At 44.2% G+C, this 24,731-nt stretch overlaps 1 protein-coding gene across 3 annotated transcripts in view; it reads right to left on the bottom strand.

Moving 5' to 3' along the window:
• The window catches only part of MAPK8 (mitogen-activated protein kinase 8), a 37,717-nt gene extending 13,640 nt beyond the window's left edge, over window positions 1-24,077 (bottom strand). Inside the window, exons 1-7 of one of the 3 annotated variants that reach the window (XM_088473495.1) lie at window positions 23,822-24,077; window positions 9,193-9,373; window positions 7,946-8,075; window positions 7,567-7,625; window positions 7,073-7,211; window positions 1,445-1,610; window positions 493-564 (exon numbers count right to left, since the gene is read on the bottom strand). In XM_088473495.1, the coding sequence (XP_088329621.1) occupies window positions 493-564; window positions 1,445-1,610; window positions 7,073-7,211; window positions 7,567-7,625; window positions 7,946-8,075; window positions 9,193-9,314 (688 nt within the window). In that variant the 5' untranslated portion in view covers window positions 9,315-9,373; window positions 23,822-24,077. The remainder of the gene's footprint in view (window positions 1-492; window positions 565-1,444; window positions 1,611-7,072; window positions 7,212-7,566; window positions 7,626-7,945; window positions 8,076-9,192; window positions 9,374-23,821) is intronic. The other 2 variants (XM_088473494.1, XM_088473496.1) reach the window with 2 other exon arrangements.
• Window positions 24,078-24,731: the final 654 nt, after the last annotated feature.

The raw sequence follows: 24,731 nt of genomic DNA, 5'->3' as shown, positions 1-24,731 counted from the left end.
CTCGTCTCCACTTTTATCAGGTTATCTAGTTTATAATTACTTAAATCTCCAGGGATCAAAGTGAATAGTGATCTCTTTGTCCATATGATCTCACAATGGCATAGTGCAGACGAGTAGTAAAATTAAAATAAATAAATATATATATATATAATTAATAGTTTTATGTGATCATATTTGCAAATCCAAAAGGCAGAGAGAACAAATGCATGTCAGTAGTAGGTGGTCTATTATGTTATTTATATCAACCACCTCTGGGGAAGCATTAAATGATTGATTTGGGTTGCAAATTAAAATTTGGGTCATAATGATAATAATAATAAGTCAATTGTCTCTCAAGATCACTCTTTGGTCCCGGGAGGCAACAGTTATATAAAAATATTAGTATACATTGGTATATGAAGAAGGGATGAACCGAATCACGCACAGGAAATTATTCACTTTCGCTCCCAGCTGTCACAACCATATATTTTATTTTTAAGTGCGCAAGGATACAGTCCCTTCCCGGGAAGAGAATCTTGTGGCATATCATTTCTCCCATAATGCACCCCACCGACCACAAGTCCACTTTTAGAGTGACAGCGCAAGGGGGGGAAGGAGGAGGGGAATAGATGGTGGAAGGAGAAAAAAAAAAAAAAAGCAGAAGCGAGAGAGAAAGAAGTGTCAGTGAAAATAAGTGAACAGCCAAGTGCGGCAGAACCTGGAAAAGGTGAGAGGTCAGCATGAAAAAATAGACAAGAGGAGCCCAGGGCAATGCAGAGGGGTTAGCTGAACATTAACCTTTTTTGCTACTGGTCCATACAGGGGGTTAATGGAGAGATCAGTGCTGTGTTTCAGGTGTGGCATCCTGCTGGAATCTTCATATACCACCAACACTCTAAGCGCTATGGATATGATCATGAAATATAGTGCATTGCAGCTGCTTCTGCCGTACAGAGCCTTACTGTTAATAATGCTGGCTCGTCAGCTCGACAATGGCAGCTTCAAGCAATGAAAATATCTCCAAGTCAACTAGACCGTGGGCAAATATGGAAAGCTAGGAACAGGTTATGGATTGTTTCAGTATCCACTAAAAATGAGTTGTACTTTACGGCTTAGTTCCCGCATTATAATTTACAAAGGTTGCTCCGTTTAAGACACCCAACTCTTGCATGTTAGGTAAAAGGAAACCCTACGTTGTGCTATATCAACACTGTCTCTACGACCAAGTAATTATGTACAAACAGCACGATGGGTTCTAGATCAATGGGGTATACACAATGACCTAGAACAATATGAAGGTGTAACAATAGGCCTTTGTTCAACATCATAAATAAGCAACAAGTTAAAAAGAATGCCTCCACTGATGAAACAGCCTGCTCACACGTATGAACTCTGGCATGGAAACATAAAAGTGACCCAGGATGGGAAAACTAAAAAGGTGTGTGCGTGTGGTGGGGGGACTGACCGTTTTCCTTGTATCCCATTCCTAGGATCACTTCAGGAGCTCTGTAGTAACGTGTGACAACGTAAGGGGTCATCATGAAGCTTGTTCCTGCTGTCCGAGCAAGGCCAAAGTCCAGGATCTTAAGGGTGCAGTCAGATTTTACTACAATATTACTTGGTTTTAAGTCCTATGGTAAAAGATAAAGAAAATTATTCTTGCACCTAAACTGTTCAGAAGTTGCTTCGTGTATTTTGTCATTTCGGTTATAGTTCCCGGTTTTACAGCACAAATTAATGACTCAAAAATAATATATGATACAATACATAAGCTTCTTTAAAGCAAACTTGTCACATCAACCTTTCCAGCATAAAAAGGGGATTTTTGTCCTTACTTGTAAAATCCTTTTCTCAGACTACATGAGGGACACAGGGATTATACTGGGTATAAATGATGAGCTAGAGCCTGGGCACTAAACAGTTACTTTATTTTTCCCAGCAGCACAGCCTTCCTCTCCCCTCTACCCCACCTCCAACACTAAAGAACCAGTTAAGTTAACAAGCCAAATGAATGGAGGAAGAGTAAGGACAAGGAAGTCCGGCACATACGTAACTTACACACAGAGGAGAGAAGAAGAACTGGTAACTATATAGGAAAACCCTGCAAGCCAGGAGCGACAGGGGCATGCCGTGTCCCCCATGTAGTCGGAGAAAATGATTTTACAGGTAAGGACAAAAAAATCCCCTTTTCTCTTTCCTCCAAGGGGACACAGGGATCTGTCTTCCAATTTTGGATTCCCGGAATGGATGCCGTCCACAGAGACGGTAGATAACACTCTGCCCACAGAAGAATCCTTTGCACTTCCTTCATGGTGCTTCAACTGGGAGACAAATTATTTAGGCGACAGCGGTCGCGTTGTCTAATTGCACTTTGGCTGGCTTGTGCAGAAGGGACTTAGCCTGACAAAGCTTTGTAGATGGCTCGAATCTCCAGGATGCTGATGGGAAGTAGGCTCTCCTAAGCCATCCACCGCCCCTGAAAGGTCTGATGACAAGTCTCCGCCCCCCACCCCCAAAAACTGATGCGGTCCTGAATGCAGAAAGAGTGGCCCTTGGCCCAATGAGAGCGGTGGAGCCACCACATTAAGGAGTGATGTGCTTCTCTTGATAGAATCATCAAGAAGGTCTCAGATGAGGTTCCATCTGGACACAACCTCCAGTTGCAGAGGACAGGAGTGAAATTGAGCAAACTCCACCATCTCGAATGTGGAGACTAGCGTGCCTAAGACCTGCATGCAAGACTGAAAGGACACCCGCTTCTGCCTCAATAGGACCTGAACCTTGAGAACCCTGAGAAAGCGCTAATGACATTCCCTGATGAGAATGTGTAAGCAGGCATCCTGGATGTCCAAGGACACTTTGAAATTCCCCGGTTCCAGGGCCAAAACTATGGAATGTAGAGATTCCATGCGGAACCTGGGGACAATACCTGTTCAGTGAATCATGTTGAGAATGGGGCAAAACGATCATCCAGTTTCTGGACCAGAAACAGGTTAGCACAAAATCCTACACCTCTCTGAGACGGGGTACAGGGCCAAAGCAGGAGGCCAGAAGAAAACAGAACCTCACCTGAGAAGGGAAGAGCTTAGTGAGCCTTTTTGGAGGCCGTTCACCAATTAGAGTCACAAAGCTCTTCTAGATGCGACAGTTGATGCAGTTACCTCAGAAGCAAGTACACCTGAGTCAATGGCAGGCTCATCAAGAGGAGTATTGCAAAAATAAATGGCGCTGTGGTAAGAGTAAAGAAATCTAAATACAGCTCACCAAAAGGGGTGGCTGACCCCTAATTGGAAAAGAGAGATACAAGAATGGGAGCGCAAATAGAATTCTTAAATATTTAATAAGAAATTGAATAATATTAAAATAAAGTTTAAAATTGGATTGAAATACAATAGACATAAAATGCACAGTGGTGTAAGCCTCAAAGATACATATTGTTGTGCAAACATGATGTGGCAATAGTGCAAAAAAATATATATTGTAAGCCATGTCCCAAAAATTAATGTAGTGATCGATCACTTAAAAAGGGGGATAATGCAGTTCTCAAATGGCATATCATCAAGCCAGACACGGTAAGATGAATGTTCAATCCATAGACCAGTGCATTCTTTAGTGATTCCCTGCACTTTGGTGATAAATCGTTCAGAAAGAACCAGTGGTTGAAAAGGGTGTTGGCCAATAGTAGAATGGTGACAGTCACACTGAAAAATCAAGGGTACTTAACTGATTTGCAGTGTGATATTCTCATCAGTATATACCTGAACGATGGTCCTCCCGGTCTCGTCCCAAAGTGTGCAGAGGGCAGTGTCCGGATTGCCGCTCTGAAGGGTGGCCATGTAGAGGAAACCTGATAACCCGGTCTTGGCTGTAAATGCTCTCCTCTGTCTCACTCTGTGCACGGTCAGACAGGGCTGGGGAGGCCGATCCGCTGCCATTCTGATCCCGCTGTGTCGGGATATGTGGAAGCCGACAGTGAGACAACTGGTTTCAGTCTGTGTTGTCTCGTAAGGCAAATTGTCCGTATGGTGTAAAGAAGTAAGATGTCCTAACGCGTTTCTCTGCCTATAGTCATCTGGCTGTTTCCTCAGAGGAGTACTGGCTTTTCTGACATGGTACTCCAGAGATGGTAACTCTCTCGTTTCTGTGAACCCCTAATCTGTCCAGCATCCCAAGGCCTTCGCAGCCCAGGCAGACACAAGGGACGGACAGACAACTGCCCCTGCATTAGAGAAGATTACTTTAAGAAAATTTTCCAGCTTCCTATCTGTAGGATCCTTGAGGGAGGCTGTGTTCAAGATAAGGTTGGTTAGATGCTCTACCCTTCCTGTCACATCAGCATCCAGCAGAGGAGGCGATTCCTAATTAGCTCTGTCAGTAGCTGGAAAAGGATACATTTTGAAAATGTGCTTAGAAATCAAGAAACGCTTACTGGGGTGAGCCCACGCCTCCACCAGGAAATCCTCTAACTGAGCAGAGGTGCACAAAAACAAGGGCATCTGACTTAGAGGCTTGGTCCATGTTCTCCGCCTTTGCCCAGGGCTTTAACATCCACCTGTGGTCAGGAGTCCTCCTGCATAGAGGTCTCCATGTCCAAATCGACAAACGTTATTCTCCTGGTCTGAGGAAACCTCTGAGTCGAGTCGTATCCAGAACATGGCTTAAAGTGTCTGGGATACTTGCGCTTGGACGAGCGGTCCTATTCTATCATCTGTTGGAAAGAAGCAAACACCTGCACCAGACCCTGAAGCGACCGAGAAAGGGTTTGAATCCAAGGCGGCTCTTTGTCAGCAAGCAGAATATTGGCAACTTGACCCACTCCTGTAGTGAGACTAGCAGGGGATGTAGGATGACAGGACTGGACAGCATTTGAACGATTTAACATGTTCAGTGCAATTACAGCAAACTCTACTGAGCAGCCTTACCCCTCACTCGAGGCTCAGTAAAAACATACAGTACTGGATTATTCTGTAATCCCAATGCATTCCCTGCACGTCTTCTTTATAGAGAAGATGCACTTAAGTTACAATAAAATCAATCAAGAATTACCCTGCACGTGAGGGAAATTTCAGATTCCCTGAGCCCAACCAATCGTCTTCCGTGGCTGTGGGGTCTCGTTCTGTCTGGCTCCCTAACCTGACCAAGGAAGCAGCTGTACCAGCGTTAAGCTAAACAATTGATTCAATACAGCACAGATCACAGGAAGAAGGGGGATCCTTTCCAAGGTGTTTCAATCAAACAGCTGTAGAATCAGATTAAAATATAAAATGATACTTATTCAGATTAAAAATAATATTTAATAAATGAAAAAAACGAAATAATTCTTTCCCTCCGATCTTAAAAATCAGACTAATAGGTTAGTTCAAAACATTACCTTTATAACAAGACACAGCAAAAGAGATGTGCAGAAATAACGGATCAGGCCAGCACATTGTCAGTGGGATAGATATTACAAATATTATCTGTAAACAGGTCCTATATCCAACTGCAAAATTATACTAAGATAATAGTTTAGCTAATCTAATGAGAAATCTCGACAGGCAGGTGAACGGGTTAATATATATGCAATAGGATAGCTGGCTTTTAGCCTAGGCTCCAACAGTTATAAACTCATCTAAGCAAGTACATTAGCTGCCTTAAGATCCTTAAAAGGACAGTTCAACAGACATGTTCCTCATTTTTTTTGCGTGACTTTCTCATGGGCTACATTATTTACATACATGTAACTCAAGCTCTACCAAAAGTCGAATGGATCATTATACATCAGCTGCACTATCACATTTAGTTTGCGGTAGCAAGCCTAAGGGAAACACACCTATAACACAGAAGAGCCGCTAAACACTATAGAATTCAGTAATACCCTAGAGCAACATGTCCCAGAACAGGAAGCTGAAATGCCACTGCCTGGACAGGAAGCTGGACTGGAAAGGGATGGACCATGCCCTTGTTCAGACAAACTGAAAAGGAGAACAGAAAAGCTAAAAGCATTAGTGCCAGTTGTGAGTGAGAGACTGGTAAATGTAAGCCATCCAGCCCGACATATCTAGGAAGACAATCTTTTTGGCTCACAGCGTGGTCTGGAAACCTTGTCTGACGTCAGCTTTGCATCAAGATTTACCGGACGATATTGATAAGACATAGCTGTGAGAAATGAAGAACCATGTAACAGAAGCACTATGCCCAATCTGGAGTCAGAAAGTCTGGCTTGAAAGTCTTTCTTCCATGAAAGAAGATAAACCCCTTGGTCAAATGAAAATGTAATACCTGGAAAGCTGGTGCCTAAAAGACCCACAACAAGACACAAGTTAGGAACACATGTCTGGGTGATGCGTCTACTCAGATGGGCACAGCCCCCCAGACAGTGATAAGTGGTATAGGACAAACTGAACAGTCCCTCCTGCAGAGAGCATGGTCACCACCTTTCTCCAATCACCCAGGTAACCTGATCTCACTTGGTTGCTGGATACACAGCTGCAGGATGGGTGAGGGAGGTAACACGTCCGATAGAGACAATAGACTTGGCAGCTCCAATGTGGAAACACAGCTTTGTCAATGGGGAACCCATTGTTCTGCTCATTGTGGGGGAATTCAATTGTTTTTATTGGGCACCTTTCAAAGCAATTCAATTGTTGCTCTGATCGGGCGTCCATTACTTTTCATGCGCAGAGCGGCTAAACCCCATCTAATGTCCATGTTAGACCATAGACTTATGGCACACTGTTGCTCGCCACCTCAAGAGGCTGCAAGCAGGAATGTGTTCAGCAGTTAGCCACGGCTATAAGTGCTCAAACCGCAGAACAATTGAATTGCTGCAGGTGGGCGCCATCTAGTGGCGGGTGCGAGAAGAACAACTGAATTCCCCCCACTGAGTGGCAAGGAACTGAATCAAAGGAGGGCAAAGGCGGAAGCAGTAGGCTTCACAGTCTGTCCGCCTGAGCACTACAAGCAAGGGACATAGAGACATGCTGGCAGCTGTTTCAATAGAACGTCTATAAGCATCTTGTCGGGGTTCAATGGAAGGTGTGTATATTGGCATATGAATTTTAGGGGGAAAAAGAAGAAAACAATAAAACTTTATCACAAGGATGTGACTCACCCGGTGGATGATCCCTGCAGAGTGTAGGTGTTTAATGCCACACAGCATCTGGTACAGTAGGTAGGACATTCGCTCATGATCCAGTTCCATCTGTATTACTTGGCATAAGTTGGCATCCATTAGTTCCATCACAATGTACCTGTAAAGAGAATACCCATCAGTGCAGACATCATACAAGCACTATTAAAGATGTAGATGGTCATCAAAGAAAGATTTGGGTTAAATTTAAATACACAATAATGTTGCTATCCTTAAACATGGAAAGGGGAACCAAAAGCAACAGCCCTATGGGTCGCCAAAAAATTGCAATGTGGGATCTGCTTTTATGCTCACTAGACAAGAGGTAGAACACTAGTTCTGGTATTACTATTGTATTTACAAGGCACTGTGTATTTAACAACCAAACGTGGAACAAATATATGATATCAAAATCAACACAAAACAGAGCAATATCAATTACAATTAGGAAATTCAAAATCAGCTGTGAAACTTACAGGTCTTGAAATTCTTCCAGAGATTTCTGTGGTGTAAAGACATTTAAGAGTCCAATTATCTGAGGAAACATAAAAAATAAAAATCCAATATTGATACTATATATTGGGAAAGATGGCAGAGAGATTGCATAATGCTTCCCAAAGTGGTTTGAAAAATAAAATAGAAATTATAGGGACAATTCAACTGTGAGCAATGCATGGTAGCCCTCAACGCAGATTTTCCTGCCCGCCTCTATGGGGCACGAGAAGAAAATCTGCAACTATTGTATTTGCAAGGCGCCAGCACAACCGTCAGAACTAAATTGTCTCCTGAAACAGAGGAATAGATGACATCAATTGAAAGCTTCCAGTATTGCTTGCTGTTACCTATAGAACTTACATTCTTGTGATTGACACATTTCATGAGCACAAGCTCTCGATACGCTCTCTTGGCGTGGGTTTGGTTCTGGAAGGGCCGGCTCAGCTTTTTGATGGCAACATGTCGCTCTAGAACTGCATCGTATGCAGCACTGCGGAAAGCACAGAAAATAGTATATTGGTCATCTAGAAGAATAATAAGAATACTAAATGATGGCACTTTATATTGTACAAACTGGTTCCTAATTCTCCCTGCTACCGTTTCTCATTGTGGGTAAATGTGCCAAGAAATATACCCCTATTCTGAACCAAGTGAATGGAAGTTTAGTTAGCAGTAAGGGGTCTACTTGGAACTAAGGGTTATGATCCAGATACTCTGCTATGGGACACTGTTAGACTCCCTGAACTTGGCAGCTTTGAAGGTGAAACTTGGGCCATGTCTATCAAGATACACTAGATAAAAACTTTTGACCAGATAAATGAAAGTTTCACATTCCCAATTCGACATTCTTTCACCATCTCCAATTACGTCATGCTTTGCATGCCCAGTTTGGGAATGCGCCTCCCTGCAATTTCTTTTCTCCTGTTATATGGTCTCCGTAGATTATACTATACGCCAGTCTATTTTGTATTGGTTGCCATGGGCAACTTCACCACTGCTTAATACATTAACCCCATAATCTACATGGACTTCTGCTTTACTCCTCCCGTCCCTATCTGGTGACCTTGTCTCACACATGGCTCCAGGATTTCTCTTGTGTTGCACCTTTTCTCTGGAACTCGCCATCAGGCAACCCATGCACTCACAATGTCTCCAACTCCTCCTAAAAGCTCCAATCTTCATATAAGCATAAAACCTATCCTCAATGTGCGAGGTCGGGTACAGGAATCCGGCGGTCAGCATCCTGACACAGGCATCCCGACAGTGTTAGGATAGCGACACCTGTCACTATCAGCTTATATTTTTATAGTATTTTAATGTTTTTTTTTTATTAATCCTGTTTGGTAAAAACAGTGTGATCTTTTCACCCAATGAAAGCAACATGTACACAGACTACCATTTTTATATCTAAAAATAGCAAAATGTCAAAGATGGAAGGAGGTGAAGATTTTGCTAAAGAACTTTCACTCATCTCTACTGCAGATACTTTATCTGGGAAAACTACATTATAATATAATATTATTTATGAACCTTCATAAAACAAATAGCAATTTAGAGGGGAAAAAAAAAAAAAAAAAGCAACAAAACAAGAAAAATGGCATTCTCACCATACTATCCCCTGTGCTCCAGACCCAATAGGCTTCAGGTTTTGGTAGCGCTTCAGAACGGTGAAAGTGGAGTCTCCTATCTCGAAGACGGAGAAGTTGCTGTCACGCTTGCCCCGGCTCATAGTTGCGTGAGCGGTCACCCCTGTGGCTTCATCCAAACAGTATTACTCTTAGTTGAAAGCTACCAAAGAAATGAGTCACAACAGAGGTAAATAAAACTACCACGTGCTATGCAGTGACATGAAAGGACATGGTGGTTTAACGTAAGTGAACTAAACAGATTCCATCAAATGCATGAACAAATTTGCTTCTTTGACATTTTTAAAAGAAATCTGGAAAGAATTCACAATAGTGCTAATCATGTTTATTAGATATGACAATAAATACATTTTCCTCCTACATACATAAAAAGGAGTTAAATCTATATTTATTAAACAAAACAACAACCTCGACCCCCATTTAATTAACTAAAGTGGACCTTTGAGTTGTGATTTGGTACGTAAGGCAGGTGTTCTGCATGGGAAGGAACCACATCTTAGCTGTTCAAGTTCTATGGTCAAGCCGCTCTTGCAATGGTTTTCTAACATTAGTTGAAGCCCTCGCGGCTCCAGTGTGCTCCCTTTCTAGCTTAGGCTGGGTACACATCTAAACAACTGGCAGTCTAGCCGATAGTCGGGAAGAATTCTCTTCGTCTCGGATCATCCAAGACTGCCCATGCACACTGATTTAATGGACACCTCATTCCGTCCTTCTTTAAACTGCACAGCCCCGCACAAAATATCGTCTGATTGACCTCGCAGCACGGCCAACCAGATTATCTTATATGCAACCCGTGGGAGCGCGCAATTCTGGGTACACACTAAGCGATCTTCATGATTTGTCGTTCCAATATGACAAATCGTAAAGATATCGTTCTAGTGTGTACATGGCCTTAGTCTCCCAGGCACCACTGCAAATTCCCCATGGAGCCAGCTGATTCTATAGTGTGGCAGCTACGTGGCGCCACTTCGCCTAGAACTGTGAAATGAAGCTATGCTATCCCACCACCAAGAGCACCAACATTGCTTACATTTAAAAAAATAAATAAAAATAAATTAAAAATATATATATATCTAACAGTGCTGTGGCTTCGGTCCTTTGTTTAAACATGCACACAGTACAAGTAAAGGTAACAAAGGGTTTTTGTATGTTTTTTTCATCTCACAAATGTCCAACAAAAAATATATTTTTTCTTTGTAAGCCCAGCCATTTGTGGGTACTCAGCCACACTAGAGCCCCATTTTGAAGTACTTACCGATAAATCCCTTTCTCCAATTCCACAGGGGACACTGTAGTCTCAGTACAGTGAGTTATAGATGTGGGTTAACCGGGAGCTGGAACCTTTAAAAATTTGAATGGTAGCTAGCTCCTCCCCCCTCTACAGGTCAGTCTAAACAAACTGTGCCCGAGGGGAGCTGGAACATAAGGAGAAAGGAGATAGAAAAGCTACAGCATTCATGTACAAAGAAGTAAATAGTGTTATAAAAGAAACAACATTTCAAGCAGACCCTGGATAAAAAAAAACCAACAACCGTCCGAACCTGGAAAACAATAACTTATGCAGGTGGAACAGCGCAGGGTGGGCGTCCAGTGTCCCCTGTGGAATCGGAGAAAGGGATTTATCGGTAATTACCAAAATCCTGATTTCGCCTTCATCCACTAGGGGACACTGGAGTCTCAGTACAATGGGGACGTCCCAGAGCTCATATCCCGGGCGGAAGAGTGCTGAGAACTCTGCAAAACTGCACGGCCAAACTCTGAAACAGAGGCCGCAAAAGTATCAAAACGATAGAACTTTATAAAAGTATGCCTGCCTGACCAAGTGGCCGCTCGACAAAGATTGTTTAAGGAGACCCCACGAGCAGCCGCCCATGAAGGACCTACCGAGCACGTTGAATGCGCCGTAATGGAAACAGGAGGCTGTCTTGAAGCCACCATATAAGCCTGTGTGATAGTCAGACGAATCCATCTAGAAATAGTTTGCTTTGAAGCCGGCCAACCTGGTCGCGCCAGATCAAACCGAACAAAAAGTGCATCCGACTTTCGGAAAGAAGCAGTTGTCGACATAAATCCGGAGCGCTCTAACAACATCTAAGGATTTAGAGGCTGGAGACTCATCCTTAAACACTGGGACCACAATTGGTTGGTTTATATGAAAAGCAGATACATCTGCGTACACAGCTCCGCCCTAGCCTCGTGGAAAATGAGATAAGGCGGACGAAGGGATAGAGCACCCAGCTCAGACACGTGCCTCGCTGAGGCAAGCGCCAAAAGAAGAAGAACAATCTTCCAGGTTAAATACTTTATCTCCATCCTCTGTAATGGCTCAAAGATGTCAAACTGGAGAAAAGACAGGACCAAATCAAAGTCCCATGGTGCCGTTGGAGGCACAAAAGGAGGCTGAATTCTGACTGCTCCCTGTAGAAAAGGTCTGGATATCGGCAAAAAGGCCAATTCTCTCTAAAAGAAAATGGACAGTGCAGATACCTGCACCTTTAAAAGGAACCAAGACGAAGGCCTGCTGTTAACCCAGCCTGTAAATCTGACGGAGGTGAACTGTGGGCGTTCACACACAAGCTACGTAAGTCTTCCATGTTTAAACGTGACCTCCTTTCGAGTCCGAATCATGGTAGGAATCACACTGGATGGGATACCCTTCTTCCTGAGGATGGCCCGTTCAATAGCCACGCCGTCAAACAAAGCCGCTTTAAGTCCTTGATAAATAAACGGACCCTTAAGAAGGTCTTCTTGTAGAGGAAGCAGCCACGGCTCGTCTACCAACAGACTCCGTATGTGGGAGTACCACGCTCGTCTGGGCCAATCTGGAGCTACTAGTAGTTGCACTTTGACTTTTTCCTCGTTTGATTCTTTGAAGCAATCGAGGGAGGAGTGGAAAGGAGGGAACAGATATACGTAGTGAAACGGCCACGGTGTTGTCAGTGCATCCACTGTGACTGCCTGCGGGTCCCTCGTTCGGGAGCAGTAAACTGGCAATTGGTGGTTCAACCTCGACGCCATGAGGTCGGCCTAAGGTCAACCTCAACGCAGAGTCAGTTGGTGAAATACTTGTGGATTGAGCGACCATTCCCCCGGATGAATGTCCTGCCGACTGAGGTAGTCTGCCTCCCAATTTTCTACTCCTGGGATGAAGATCACTGAAATCGCCATTGCAAATTCCTCTGCCCAAAGCAGAATTCGGCTTACCTCTCTCATGGCGGCCCGGCTTTTGGTGCCGCCCTGCCTGTTTATATATGCCACACCCATGGCATTGTCCGACTGTACTCTGATTGCCTGACCTTGCAACAGAGGATGCACCAGCTGGAGCGCATAAAACACTGCCCGTAACTCTAGGATGTTTATAGGCAGTCTTGCCTCCCGCTGAGTCCAGTGATCCTGAAATTGTCTTCCCAGAGTCACTGCCCCCCACCCTCTCAGACTTGCGTCCGTGGTGAGGAGAATCCAATCCCACACTGCAAACAGTCTTCCTGCCAATAGGTGAGAGGGATTCATCCACCAAATGAGAAATGTTCGAGTTTTGGGGGACAGTAGAACTCGCTGGTGGAGAAAGAGGTGAGATCCTGACCACTGGGAGAGGAGGTCCAATTGAAATGGCCGGGCATGAAATCTCACGTATTGAATCACCTCGAAGGTCGCTACCATCTTCCCCAGAAGGCGATTACACAGATGTACAGACACTCTGCGATGTCGCAGTATCAGACGCACCATGTGCTGAATGGAGGAGACCTTGTCTTGAGGTAGGAATACCGTTTGTTCTACAGTGTCCAAGTTCATGCCCAGGAATAGCAGGCGTTGTGTTGGTATTAGAGAGGATTTTTGGAAATTGAGAATCCACCCATGTTGTAAGAGCAGACTCTGAGTTAATTGAATATCCAGTAACAAACGAGCTACTGATGGGGCCTTGATCAGGAGATCGTCCAAATACGGAACAATTATAACCCCCTGAAGCCGAAGCAGGGCCATCATAACGGCCATGACCTTCGTGAACACTCTTGGTGCCGATGAAAGACCGAAAGGTAAGGCCTGAAATTGCAGAGTCTAGCACCGCAAACCGAAGAAATGTCTGATGAGGAGGCCAGATGGGGATGTGGAGATAGGCATCTTTTATGTCTAAGGACACAAGAAACTCGTCCTTCTCAAGTCCTGCTATAACAGACTGGAGGGACTCCATCTTGAACTTGAACACTCGTAGATTGGGGTTGAGATCCCTGAGGTTGAGAATGAGTCTCATTGATCCGTCCAGCTTGGGCAACATAAACAAGCTGGAATAAAAACCCTGACCTCTCTGATGGGTCGAAACAGTCACTACCACCTGAGACAATAGCAGTTTTTGTATTGCTTTCTGAATTACCACCCGCTTTTCTGATGCCAGTGGTAAACCGGTCCTGAAAAAACGAGAAGGTGGTTGGATTTTGAAGTCCAACTTCAGTCCCTGAGTAATGATGTCCCGGACCCAGGTGTCCGGACAAGATTTGATCCACACTTCTTTGAAGCTCAGAAAACGAGCTCCCACCCTGGGATCCCCCAAGTGAGAAGGGAGAGCGTCATGCAGTGCAGCCTTGTCCTGCTGGGAAGAGGATGCAGAAGCTCTACCACGGCCTCTGGAACCGCGGGAGAAAGCCGGAGCTCCTCTGGAACGACCTCTAAACCTTCCTGGGGCATGAAAGGACGACCCTGCAGCAGCGGATGGTAGATAGGTTGATCTCACAGGCCACAGGTGGTAAATCCACTTATCTAACTCTGTTCCAAACAGAACAACCCCAGTAAAAGGAAGAGCCTCTACTGCTCTTTTAGATTCTGCATCTGCTTGCCATTGTAGCAGCCAAAGAGCTCTTCTAGCTGAGATAGCTAAAGCCGAGGATCTAGCAGAAAGACTACATATGTCCCAAGGAAAGAAGCCGATTGAGCAATCTGTTCGGCCAGCTGAATGAGATCCTCGGTTTGTGCTCCGGTCTTAAGACCCTCTGAAAGCTGCGTAGCCCAAGCTTCTACAGCCTTGTTTACCCAACAGCTAACTAGTGCTGGACGAAGGGATACCTCTGCAACTGTATATATAGATTTTAACGTGTTTTCCAACTTCCTGTCAGAGGATTCTTTAAGGGAAACTGCCCCTAGTACCGGAAGCACTGTCTTTTTAGAAAGACGGGACACTGAGGGATCCACTGCTGGAGGAGTCTCACATAATTTCCTGCTTTCTGTGGGAAAGGGGTAATAAGAGAAAAGTTTCTTTGATATTTGAAACTTATCTGGGTGTTTCCACGCCGAGGTTAGGATTTCATCCAATTCCTCCGACGCTGGAAAAGTGTCAGCCTGTCTTTGTCTTTTACTAAAGATAGACGGTCTAGCAGCCACCTCTAAGTCCTCCACATGTAAAACTTGGCATACTGCAGTAATTAATGCTACTACGCCCTGAGTTTCAGGTTCTCACTCTTCAAAAATCTGAATCTCATCTGGTTCTTGAACCTCGCCCTCCTCTGGATCCTGCATTTCTTCCTCCTCCGATTCATCCCAATTTAAGGGATTCTGAATCAGTCTCTTATTAGGGACATTAGAAGACGCGGTTGCAGGAGGGGCCTGGGACATCACCTTTGTGAGCCCCTCAAAAGACCTGGATAAAGAATGAGCCCAATATGGTTCTGAGACGGAAGACGTCTGTCTGATCACCTTCCTCTCTCTGCGAGCAGCTTCCAACTCTGTAGACAGGTTAGACATAACTGATGTTAATTGATCAGACCATATAGGCTGAATTGGTGAGACAACAGTCAGACTGAGAAACACACTTGTCACACAGCAGGGAAGTATTAGACTGCCCCTGTGTGAATTTCTCTGCACAATTCTTGCAGGAGAATGATTTTTGTGCAGACTTAGAACCCTTGGTAGACATGACTAGCAATTCACTGTCACACACACACGTGAAAGGACAGTGAGATCAATACAGAGACTGTAAAGAAATGGAAAGGGGCATATAGGGAGATATGCTACGACCCTGGCAGCGCTGATTGAATAGTGCTGTTATAGTAGTAAATGCTGTGAAAACCGCTGTACCGGCCTGACTTCTGTGTCAGAGCCGGGATGCAGACAGTCTCAGCGTGCAGCAGTAGCTAAAATGACCGCCAAAGTATGGAAACAGAAAAACACTTTGTGAAGGTGTGCACAGAGGACCAGGTCACTGCTCTGCACAAACTTCTCCATCTAGGCCCCCGTGGCGCAGGACCCAAAAAGCCCCAACTGCACGAGCAGAATGAACCCGACAAAAACGGAACAGTCAAGTCCACGGACAGATAAAACAGGTGGATGGCCAAGGTGACCAACCGGGCAATGATACTATTGGCTGCTGACCAATCTAACTTTATGGCAACAACCGAAACCCACAAAGAAACCATACTATGAATAGAAGACTTATGATCCTGGTATATCCGCAGAGTACAAACCACATCCAACAACTCCAAAGTGGAATAGATTGCGAATGAAGAAGCTCGTGGATGAGATTAAATTTAGACACTACCTTAGGTAGAAGAGAAGGTTTGGTCCCTTTAACCACCCAATCCGAATGGAAATTGACCAGGGGAGGTTTGCAGGACATGGCAACCAATTCAGCGACACATTTGGCAGATGCGACAGCCAGAAGGAAAACAACTTTGAAGGCGCGATACCGGAATTCTACCGATTCCAGCGGTTCGAAAAGGTGCTTTCTGAGAGACGCCATCACCAAGTTCAGATCCCACGGAGGGACAGGTGGAACATAAGATGGCTATTTACTAAAAACAACCTGAAGAAATGAACCTCTGAAATGGTGGTCAAGCGCCTCTGGAACAGGATGGAGAGGGCCTAAACCTGACCCTTGATGGAGGAAACGTAGAGGCCCTAGGTCAACGCATCCTGAAGGAAGGACAAGAGCCGTGGTAAACGAAAGGTAGCAGCCAAGAAATCCTGTTGCTCGCACCAATTGCAAATTCCAGACTCGATGATAAATTCTTTAAGAAACCGGGTTGCGAACATGAAGCATGGACCGGGATAATCCAAGAGCCCTCAAGATCTGGGTCTCAAGAGCCATGCCATTACAGCCAGCTGAGGCAAACTTGGGTGCAGACATGGCCCTTGACACAGTAAGTCTGGCTGAAAAGGCAGACTGTAAGGAACTTCAGCCAACACGCTCTTAAAGAGAGAATACCACTGTGGTTGATGCCAGTCTGGGGCTTTTAAGATGACTGCTGAAGAACCCTGGGCAGCATGGACAAAGGTTGAAACAGTTACCCCCGCGAAAGAACCAAGGAGTCATCATGGCATCCACAAAGGCCGCTTGGGGGTCCCGTGAGCCGGTTCCTGACAAAGGAAGCTTTTTATTTAGACTGGAGGCCATGAAGTCTATGTCAGGCCAGTTCCAAATGTTCACTACCTCCTGGACCACATGCAGGTGTAGTTCCCATTCTGCTGGATGAACAGTGTGACAACTGAGAAAGTCCGCCTCCTAGATATCCACCATGGGAATGTATATGGGCGATATTACAGGGACCCAGAGCTCCAACCAACAAAGGATGAGACACCTCCAACATGTCCCGAACACTCAGTATCTCCTTGCTTGGTGGTGTAGGCAACAGCTAGCCGAGGTTTGATAAACCCCTTCCCCACCCACAAGTCACAGATGCCCATGTGGTCCTTGCAATTACACCAGTCTTCAAGCTGTGTAAAGAACTAACATGTCAACCCACTGCAGAGGAGTGAGACACACACGATAACCTTATTTAGCTAAATATTACATTATAGAGCTTATATTTCAGTAATAAACAGTAGAATAAGAGTTATGGTAGACTTACCTAGATAACTCCATACATACATATACACACACACACAAACTGAGACAGCCGCTTCCGTTCCCTGTATATGCCACAATACCCACACATTTAATGGTGTCTTTCGCAAGTGAAGTACTATGTCTGGGCGGATATCTCTGCATTCCCACAGTGAAGATGAAAGTGTATCATGATTTAAGCCACTTTGAATGAGGCTTGATAGTAGATGCTAGAGAGATGAGCCACTCCATCTCTCAGCATTAATCTCCAGGGGTCCACAGTAAGCAGCAAGTCTCTTTCCAGAGGTTCGCACGCAGGTGGGGTAAGAAGTATCAGTTAGTGGTATTTATTTACACCCCTCTTTTGAGCAGTTGACAAACTCTATAATCAAGGCAAATTAGATATGCACAGCAAACAACATACACAATAGGACTGTGCCTGTAATTGGGGGACCGTTGGATTACGGCGGTTTATACTGTTACTAACAGCTTGGAAGATACTTGCATGAAACTAACATCTATATAAAAGGCTTTGGCTATAGCCCATTTGAACATCAGCCTACGGCTAATGTGGAAGGCTATGCTATACGGAGAGTACATGTTTCTGCCTGCCTACAACTAAGTTGCATACACACGTAACGATTTTGTAACCAACGATTTTCTGTCAGATTTTCCCTTGAAAAAGTGAACGATTTTTTGAAGTGTAATAAACGATTTTTACGATGAACGAAAAACGTTCCTTCCCTTAATGAAAATCGTTATGTTGGACAGTCTGGAATGGACGATGAACGATAACTACAAAACGAGAGCGCGCTTGAACGATTTTCGTTCATCGTTATAATTCAGAAACTGAACGATTTTTTTAATGATAACGATGTCGTTAACGACAAATCGTTCAAAAAATCATTACGTGTGTATGCACCTTTATTGATATAGAGTGTACAACGGAGCTATACTTCTGAGGTTTGGTGTCATCTATCATTTGCAAGTTGTGCACACTTAAGGTATTGCAACAACGAGTTTCTATTCATATTATTAATATATGATGTTTATATTTTAATCATCTATTACTATTAATATACAGAGGTCTCTCACCATTTTTTATTTTCATTTGTTTATATATCCTTATGTAGAACGAGGGACGATACTGGGTTTTATTATTATTTTCGTATACATAAATGCATTTTGTATATTGTGAACAGATGGCGCTATCCCCATTTTGATCTAATAACTTTAAAATATGCTAGCTCCCATTTTCATGTACCCCAAATTTGCTGAGATTACTTATTTTCAGCAATACAAAACTGCTAAACGCTATTCTTCACCCCTTCACCCCTAATTAGAAGCTATTGAGATCAAGTACCCCAAATAGCCCTGCTGAAGGTATCTATAGTGATCCCCAATGTCAGTGCATCTTTCGGGGGGTGTCAGGCTGATTTCCCCAAATCTTATAGTACTTTTCGCAGGTTAAGAGTTTCGCCGGGTCCCGTTTTCGCTGATTTCTAATGGAATACGGGGATAAGTGGGGACGAGCGCGATACTTTTTCGCATGGAAACCAGCGATATCGGCAAAAAGGGACTTTTCGCACCTAACCGAATATGCCCCATAATATTTGGAAATTCCATGGACAAAACCACTTATTAAACAATTATCACAGTTTAAAAGCGTAATGCACATTTATTAATCACTGACAATATAATACACACCTAAACATGCAATAAACAATCCTAATAAAAATAATATAGATAATAAATTTGACTTCAGTCTACTTTAATCTCAAATGGAAAATGTAGCTTCCACTATTGATGTTATTTCAAAAGTTCTTATAAGCCTCTTCACATCTCCTCAGTAGATGTAAATGAGGTCCTCAAATGTTGAACCATAGATGAGACTGATGAATTGCTATAATTGTAGTATATTGCAACTAAACAATTTTGAAGGTGGTATTGAATCAATAACATCAATAGTGGAAGCTGCATTTTCCAGCTGTGACTGAACTCAAATGTATTATTTATAAATATATATTTAAGGATTAGGATTGTTTAATGTTTGTTTATAGTTAGACTATTTTCAGGGAAACTATTATAATAGATACAACCGAATTTAAAAAAAAATGGTCGGAAAGCACTATTAATATAAATATAGTTGCAATCAACGTTTACTTGAATACAATAGGCTACATAGTCTGTGCACAGGGCACACAGTGACATTGGTGTGAGCGGTGGGTGAAGGAGCTGCTGCCACCAGTCTGTATATGAATAACCTATATACACACACACACACACACACACATACACACACCTATTTATATTAACACACACAAATAAAAAAAAAAATACTTTGCACTACATTGCAAAGATCCAGTTTGGACAACCAGGATGGGAGTACCAATTCCGAATACTGTCAAATGTCTTCTTTCATAAGATTTAGTGCGATACCACCAAAGGTTTGTTGCATAATTTGGAAAGCAAAAGGGAGTTGAAGTCCTTGAATTTGCAAATAACGGTTCTGTCCTAATCCATTTTCTATAGGAAATATTTCACAGAGACCTCAAACCCATTTACAAACATCAATTTTGATTTTCACATACACACCTCCGCCATACACAGGGAGCCCCTTCTGCCTAATACCCAAATACACTCCTCCCACAGTGCAAAAATATACTGATAGGTTTATTATTAAACTGGCACCTGGGGTAAATACTGAGTGTATACCACTGTATACTACTAATGATTTAAAACCAATCACTTGTAATTTTTGTATAAGATACGTGTAAACAACAAAGCCTTGGAGAAATATTTTTACAAAGTAAGAAATTCAGGTTTGATCACTCTACTCAGAGATCATAGGTTTGGAGAATTTATTTCAATGTTGCTGAATATTTCATAAGCTACTAGACTGCATTAATGGCCCCTTGAAAATAACTGCTACACTGTCGGCCAGATGCGCCTTCTTGTAGAGGTCATGAAGTAGGTAGGCTGGTCCTGAAACCATTGAAGAACATCTTTAGCCACGTTTTCTCAAACTTGGTCCCCAAGGCACCCTAACAGACCAGGTTATACGGATAGCCATGCTTATGCACAGATGGTGTATCCAAACTGACTAATGTACGAATCAGATCAACTGTGCATAAGCATGGATAGCCTTAAAACCGATACCGTTCGGGTGCTTTGAGGACGAAGTTTGGAAAACATTGGTTAAATTAACCTAAAACAACTGGTACAAGCCACTCCACTTTTGGATTTGTCCTGATTGTAGGTATGGCCTGCCTCCGTAACCCAGGACCAGAAGACTATACATATAAAAGCCCAGAACTGCTCATCTTATATATAAAATTAATAGGTCTGTTTGTTTGTCTGGTTTTGCATTTGGCACCCCTGCACTGACTGGGATGAAACCAACACGGTGGTGGTCAAGTTGGAATCTGGCCAGATTTTAGGGGGTTTATGGTCCCGGTCAGACCTCCCGTTGGTGTACGCTGGGCAGAACTTTGACACGGGGAGCCTGTTCTGGGCTTTCCACTGGATGAATTTGGATGAAAACTTCACAGAGGGGTGTCAACTGGTCTGGGATGCCCAACTTAATAACTTGAAGCTTTAAACCCAAACAACGCTGGGTACTTCAGCTAGTGATATATAAAATACTGTACAGCGGAATGACGCAGAAACAAAATAGCCCTCACACATTGAATAGACAAACAAAGGGTATGGAGAGCACTTTAACACTTTGTACACAGAGTCTTCATCAGTGCAGTCTGCTAAAAACGTTTACCCCTGTATGGGCCAAAAAAAACCACAAAAAAAACCAAAGGAATTTCCATATTTATGTACCCCTTATTACTAGTGATGCAATTTCTTTGTACTTTTCCCAATACCATATGTTTTATGAGATTGCGCCTTACATTTAACTGCATGATCAAGAACTAGCTTCACTAACCAAAAGGTTCAAATAATACATATCCTCTAAAATCGAGAAATGACAGTTATACATATCTGATGCAGCATTGCTCAGTCTTCGAACAACAGGTAGGTCTAGATCCTTCGCAATCACTGACTCACCCAAAACAAATCGCCTGCCACGTACGTATTTTGCATACAATAAAATTAAGGTGACAAATATTATAGTCCATAAATAATGTTTAGCAGCTCTCAGGCATATGCACTTGCAGCAATGTCACAGCTAATAGCTTATTAAAAAAAAAAAAAAAAAAAACAAGAATAAAAAGTACTTGGAATTAATCCATAAAAAGGATATTTCACTTATGGATTGGCATCTACACTCATAGATGTTAAAGCTTCTTAATGGATTAATAGATTGTGCATCCAAAGCGTAGCTCCTGAAATGTCAAGGCTAATGACCAGAAAAAGCAATATCAGCTTGGGAGGTACATAAGAACTAAAGGAATCAACCCCTACAGAAGCTGTAAGGCTGGGTACACACCTAAACGACCGGCAATCGTGCCAATGTTCAGGGCGATTTGCCTTCACCCTGGACATCGCATGATTGCCGGTACACACTGTTCCGTCCTTCATTAACTTGTACAGGCTCACATGCGATATCGTATGATTGACTGAGCAGCACAGCCAATCGCACGATATCGCATGCGACCGTGGGTACGCGCAAATTGGGCATACACTGCACGATATGCCCGATTTGTCGTTCCGATTTGGCTAAATCGGGCCGATATCGTACAGGTGTGTATGCACCCTAACATTTGTCACTGTATTCATTCAGTTGCAGGTCTGTCTGGATTACAGTATGCAAGTAGAATGGGAAGAGCATTAAAATCACTAATTAATGATCATACTCACAGCATTAGGTTTGCCAACATACTGTATTGTGTATGCCAACATTAATACTAAAACACAGCCATCAGTAACAAAATATTGAGAGATAGGCTTGAAGAATGACTAGGATTGGGGGAAGGGATATGGTAAACCAAATGCCAGGGAGTAAAGCTATAACGGACCATATGTTGGGAACACTGGCCATGCATGCCATATTAATTTAGTAACAGATTTGTACCACTTTATTAGTTAAGGTGCCCATACACGTTGCGATACGCACCTTACAACGAGACGGGGGATCCGACGGCCGACATATCGGGCGGTCCACCCACACACTGCGATCGGGTGGCCGACCGCCCGATAAGCCCCCCCATAGCGCTGCATGGGATCGCACATCACATCCCCAGATCAACTGAACCTGCAGTAAGATCTGGAACTGCGATGTATGACCCCAAGGGTGCACGCTCTGTCCGATATCATGCCCATACACGGTACAATAGAGCAGCAATATCGTACCAATCCGTCGGATCGGCTGCTTTATCGCACCGTATATGGGCACCTGAAGGGGTGAAAAACCAAAATACGTTTCAAATGCTGGATGGCAAGGAGTGGTAAAAAACACATTTTTAATAAGAAAGGTATATTTATCCGACTATGTAACTGTCTACTACAGTGTTGGCTAACCTTGACACTCCAGCTGTTGTGGAACTATATATCCCAGCATGCCCTGCCACAGTTTTAGCATGCCCTAATAGCAAAACTGTAGCAGTGCATGCTGGGTTATGTAGTTCCATAACAGCTGGAGTGTCAAGGTTAGCCAACACTGCTCTACTATGTGCTGTGGAAGTAACCAACATGTTAGTTGAAATGTTCAGGTATTGCTGATTGATGTCAAATTGACAGCTGTCAGTGTTTCATAATGGTTTTAAATTGAATTTTCATGAAGTCAGAATGGCAAAACTATCCGGGTGTTAAAAGTAACAAAGCTTTACTCGAATACTGAGCATATAATAAGCTTCTTATTCTTATTTCCTCACAGTTTTTCTCGTGGCTTTGAGAGGTACATTGAGCATGTGCATTATTTTAACCATTTATGGACTTTTACATCTTAAAGTCTAAAAAATGATATCAACACAAGTAATGTATAATTTATTCTAAGCACGTATTGCTCCTTTTCCCCCTTTTCTTTAATGTTTGTTTGTTAATATTCCTCTAATTCCCAACCTTAAAATTCCATATGGGGTTAACAGTACTTGTGCCGTTTTAATAAGACATTTTAATACAAATAGTGCTACCAACATACGGTAACGTCTCCCAACCCCACTGGAACACATGCCCATATTACTGGATACGATTCAGAAAAACGACTGCTAATGTCTGGATAACACCGTAAATGTACTAACATTATTATTATTATGCATGTTGGCAAACGGAGAGCCGGCGCATGCCCTTACCCTCATGCAGCAACGTCAGGCCCCGGAAAAAGCCGTAGGTAACCAGCCTGGACGCCCCAATGGCCACCCAGTTTGTCACCCCACACGCCCGGGCACACATTGCTGACGGGCCTATGGCTGACTTTACAGGATTATTACTATTATCGCCTTCTCATGTGACTGCTCACACCACCGCAGGCCTGGCGGACACTGTCAGATCCCAGCTAGACCCTGCGGGCCACTCTTTGTTTTCTGCAGCCAGAAACAGCCATGACAATGCCACTGGGGCCACCATCAGCCGCTGCTGCTGGGTGACTCCACTGGTGTCAGTGACAAGTGGCAAGGTAGGTAGATACTGTGCTCATCCGGGCTCCTGTGGTCCTTACCCACTGCACCAGAGTGACACAGACATGGATTAGCCCTTATAAGTGCCCTGTCCTATTGCTCCTGGTGTATGTGCCAGCTGTTTGCTGCGCAGGAGGGTATGGCCACACACGTACGTGCAACTCCTGGGCTGCAGCCCATTGTGTGGCGCCCTGTCCCCTCCTCCTCCCCCGCTCACCTGTCTCTGGCGCCCCCACAAGGTGAATCCCTATCCGCTAGATCTCCAGCTAGTCTGCCGCTCCGGTCAATGGCGGCTCCCCATCTCCCCCGGCGCCTCTCTCCGACTCATCCCGCTGCTCCCGGTGCCTCCTCGGTCCTGGAGGAGAATTCGTGACGTAACCGGAAGTCCGCGCACACGCCCAGTGCGCCCGCTGCGTCCCCGCCGCGTCACCGTTTACGTGTCTGGCGCATCGGGTCGCCCCGGCAACAGGGGCCTAGGCGCGTTTGAGGCCTGGGGGCGGGGTAGTGAGAGCGAGGCGGGGCTGCTGTCAGTGTGTGGTGGGAAAACGAGCTGTTTGTTGCTGCTGAAATAAGACAATAGGATAATGTAATGCTGGATACACACCATAACGATTTATCGTTCAAGCAACAAATGATATATCGATGATGCGTTGGCAGGTGTGCGCACCCGATATGTCTGTGAACAACGTAGGGCCTGATTCAGACCCACTCGCGAGCGGCTGTCCGCTCGCAAGTGGGTCGATGGTGTGCACTGCGCATGCGCACGACGGAGATAGGAGCTCAAAATAGGTGCTCCGCCGTGCGCATGCGCGAGACGCGACGAGTGAAGGACTTTCCTTCGCTCGTGTCTGATCAAAGGGGACGTGCTGTCGATGTTGACTGACAGCACGCCCCCTTTGGTGGGCGTGCCGGGGGCGTCAGAAGCCGGCCCCACTGATAGAGCCAAAATCACTCCTGGCCTTGCGGTTGAGAAACTGAACCGCAGGCTTCTGATCGCACTGGCGATGGTCAAGACCATCGCGACCATCATCCTGCACGCTCGTATAGGCTGTGGGTGGTGACGATATATTTAGCAGATATATCATTTCAGGATGGGTACAGGATGCTGGCGCTCGGGATCCCGGCGG

Source organism: Taudactylus pleione, unplaced genomic scaffold, assembly GCF_031769625.1.
Source record: "Taudactylus pleione unplaced genomic scaffold, aTauple2 ptg000136l, whole genome shotgun sequence".
Lineage (NCBI taxonomy): Eukaryota > Metazoa > Chordata > Amphibia > Anura > Myobatrachidae > Taudactylus > Taudactylus pleione.
This window is presented reverse-complemented; position numbering and strand designations above follow the sequence as displayed.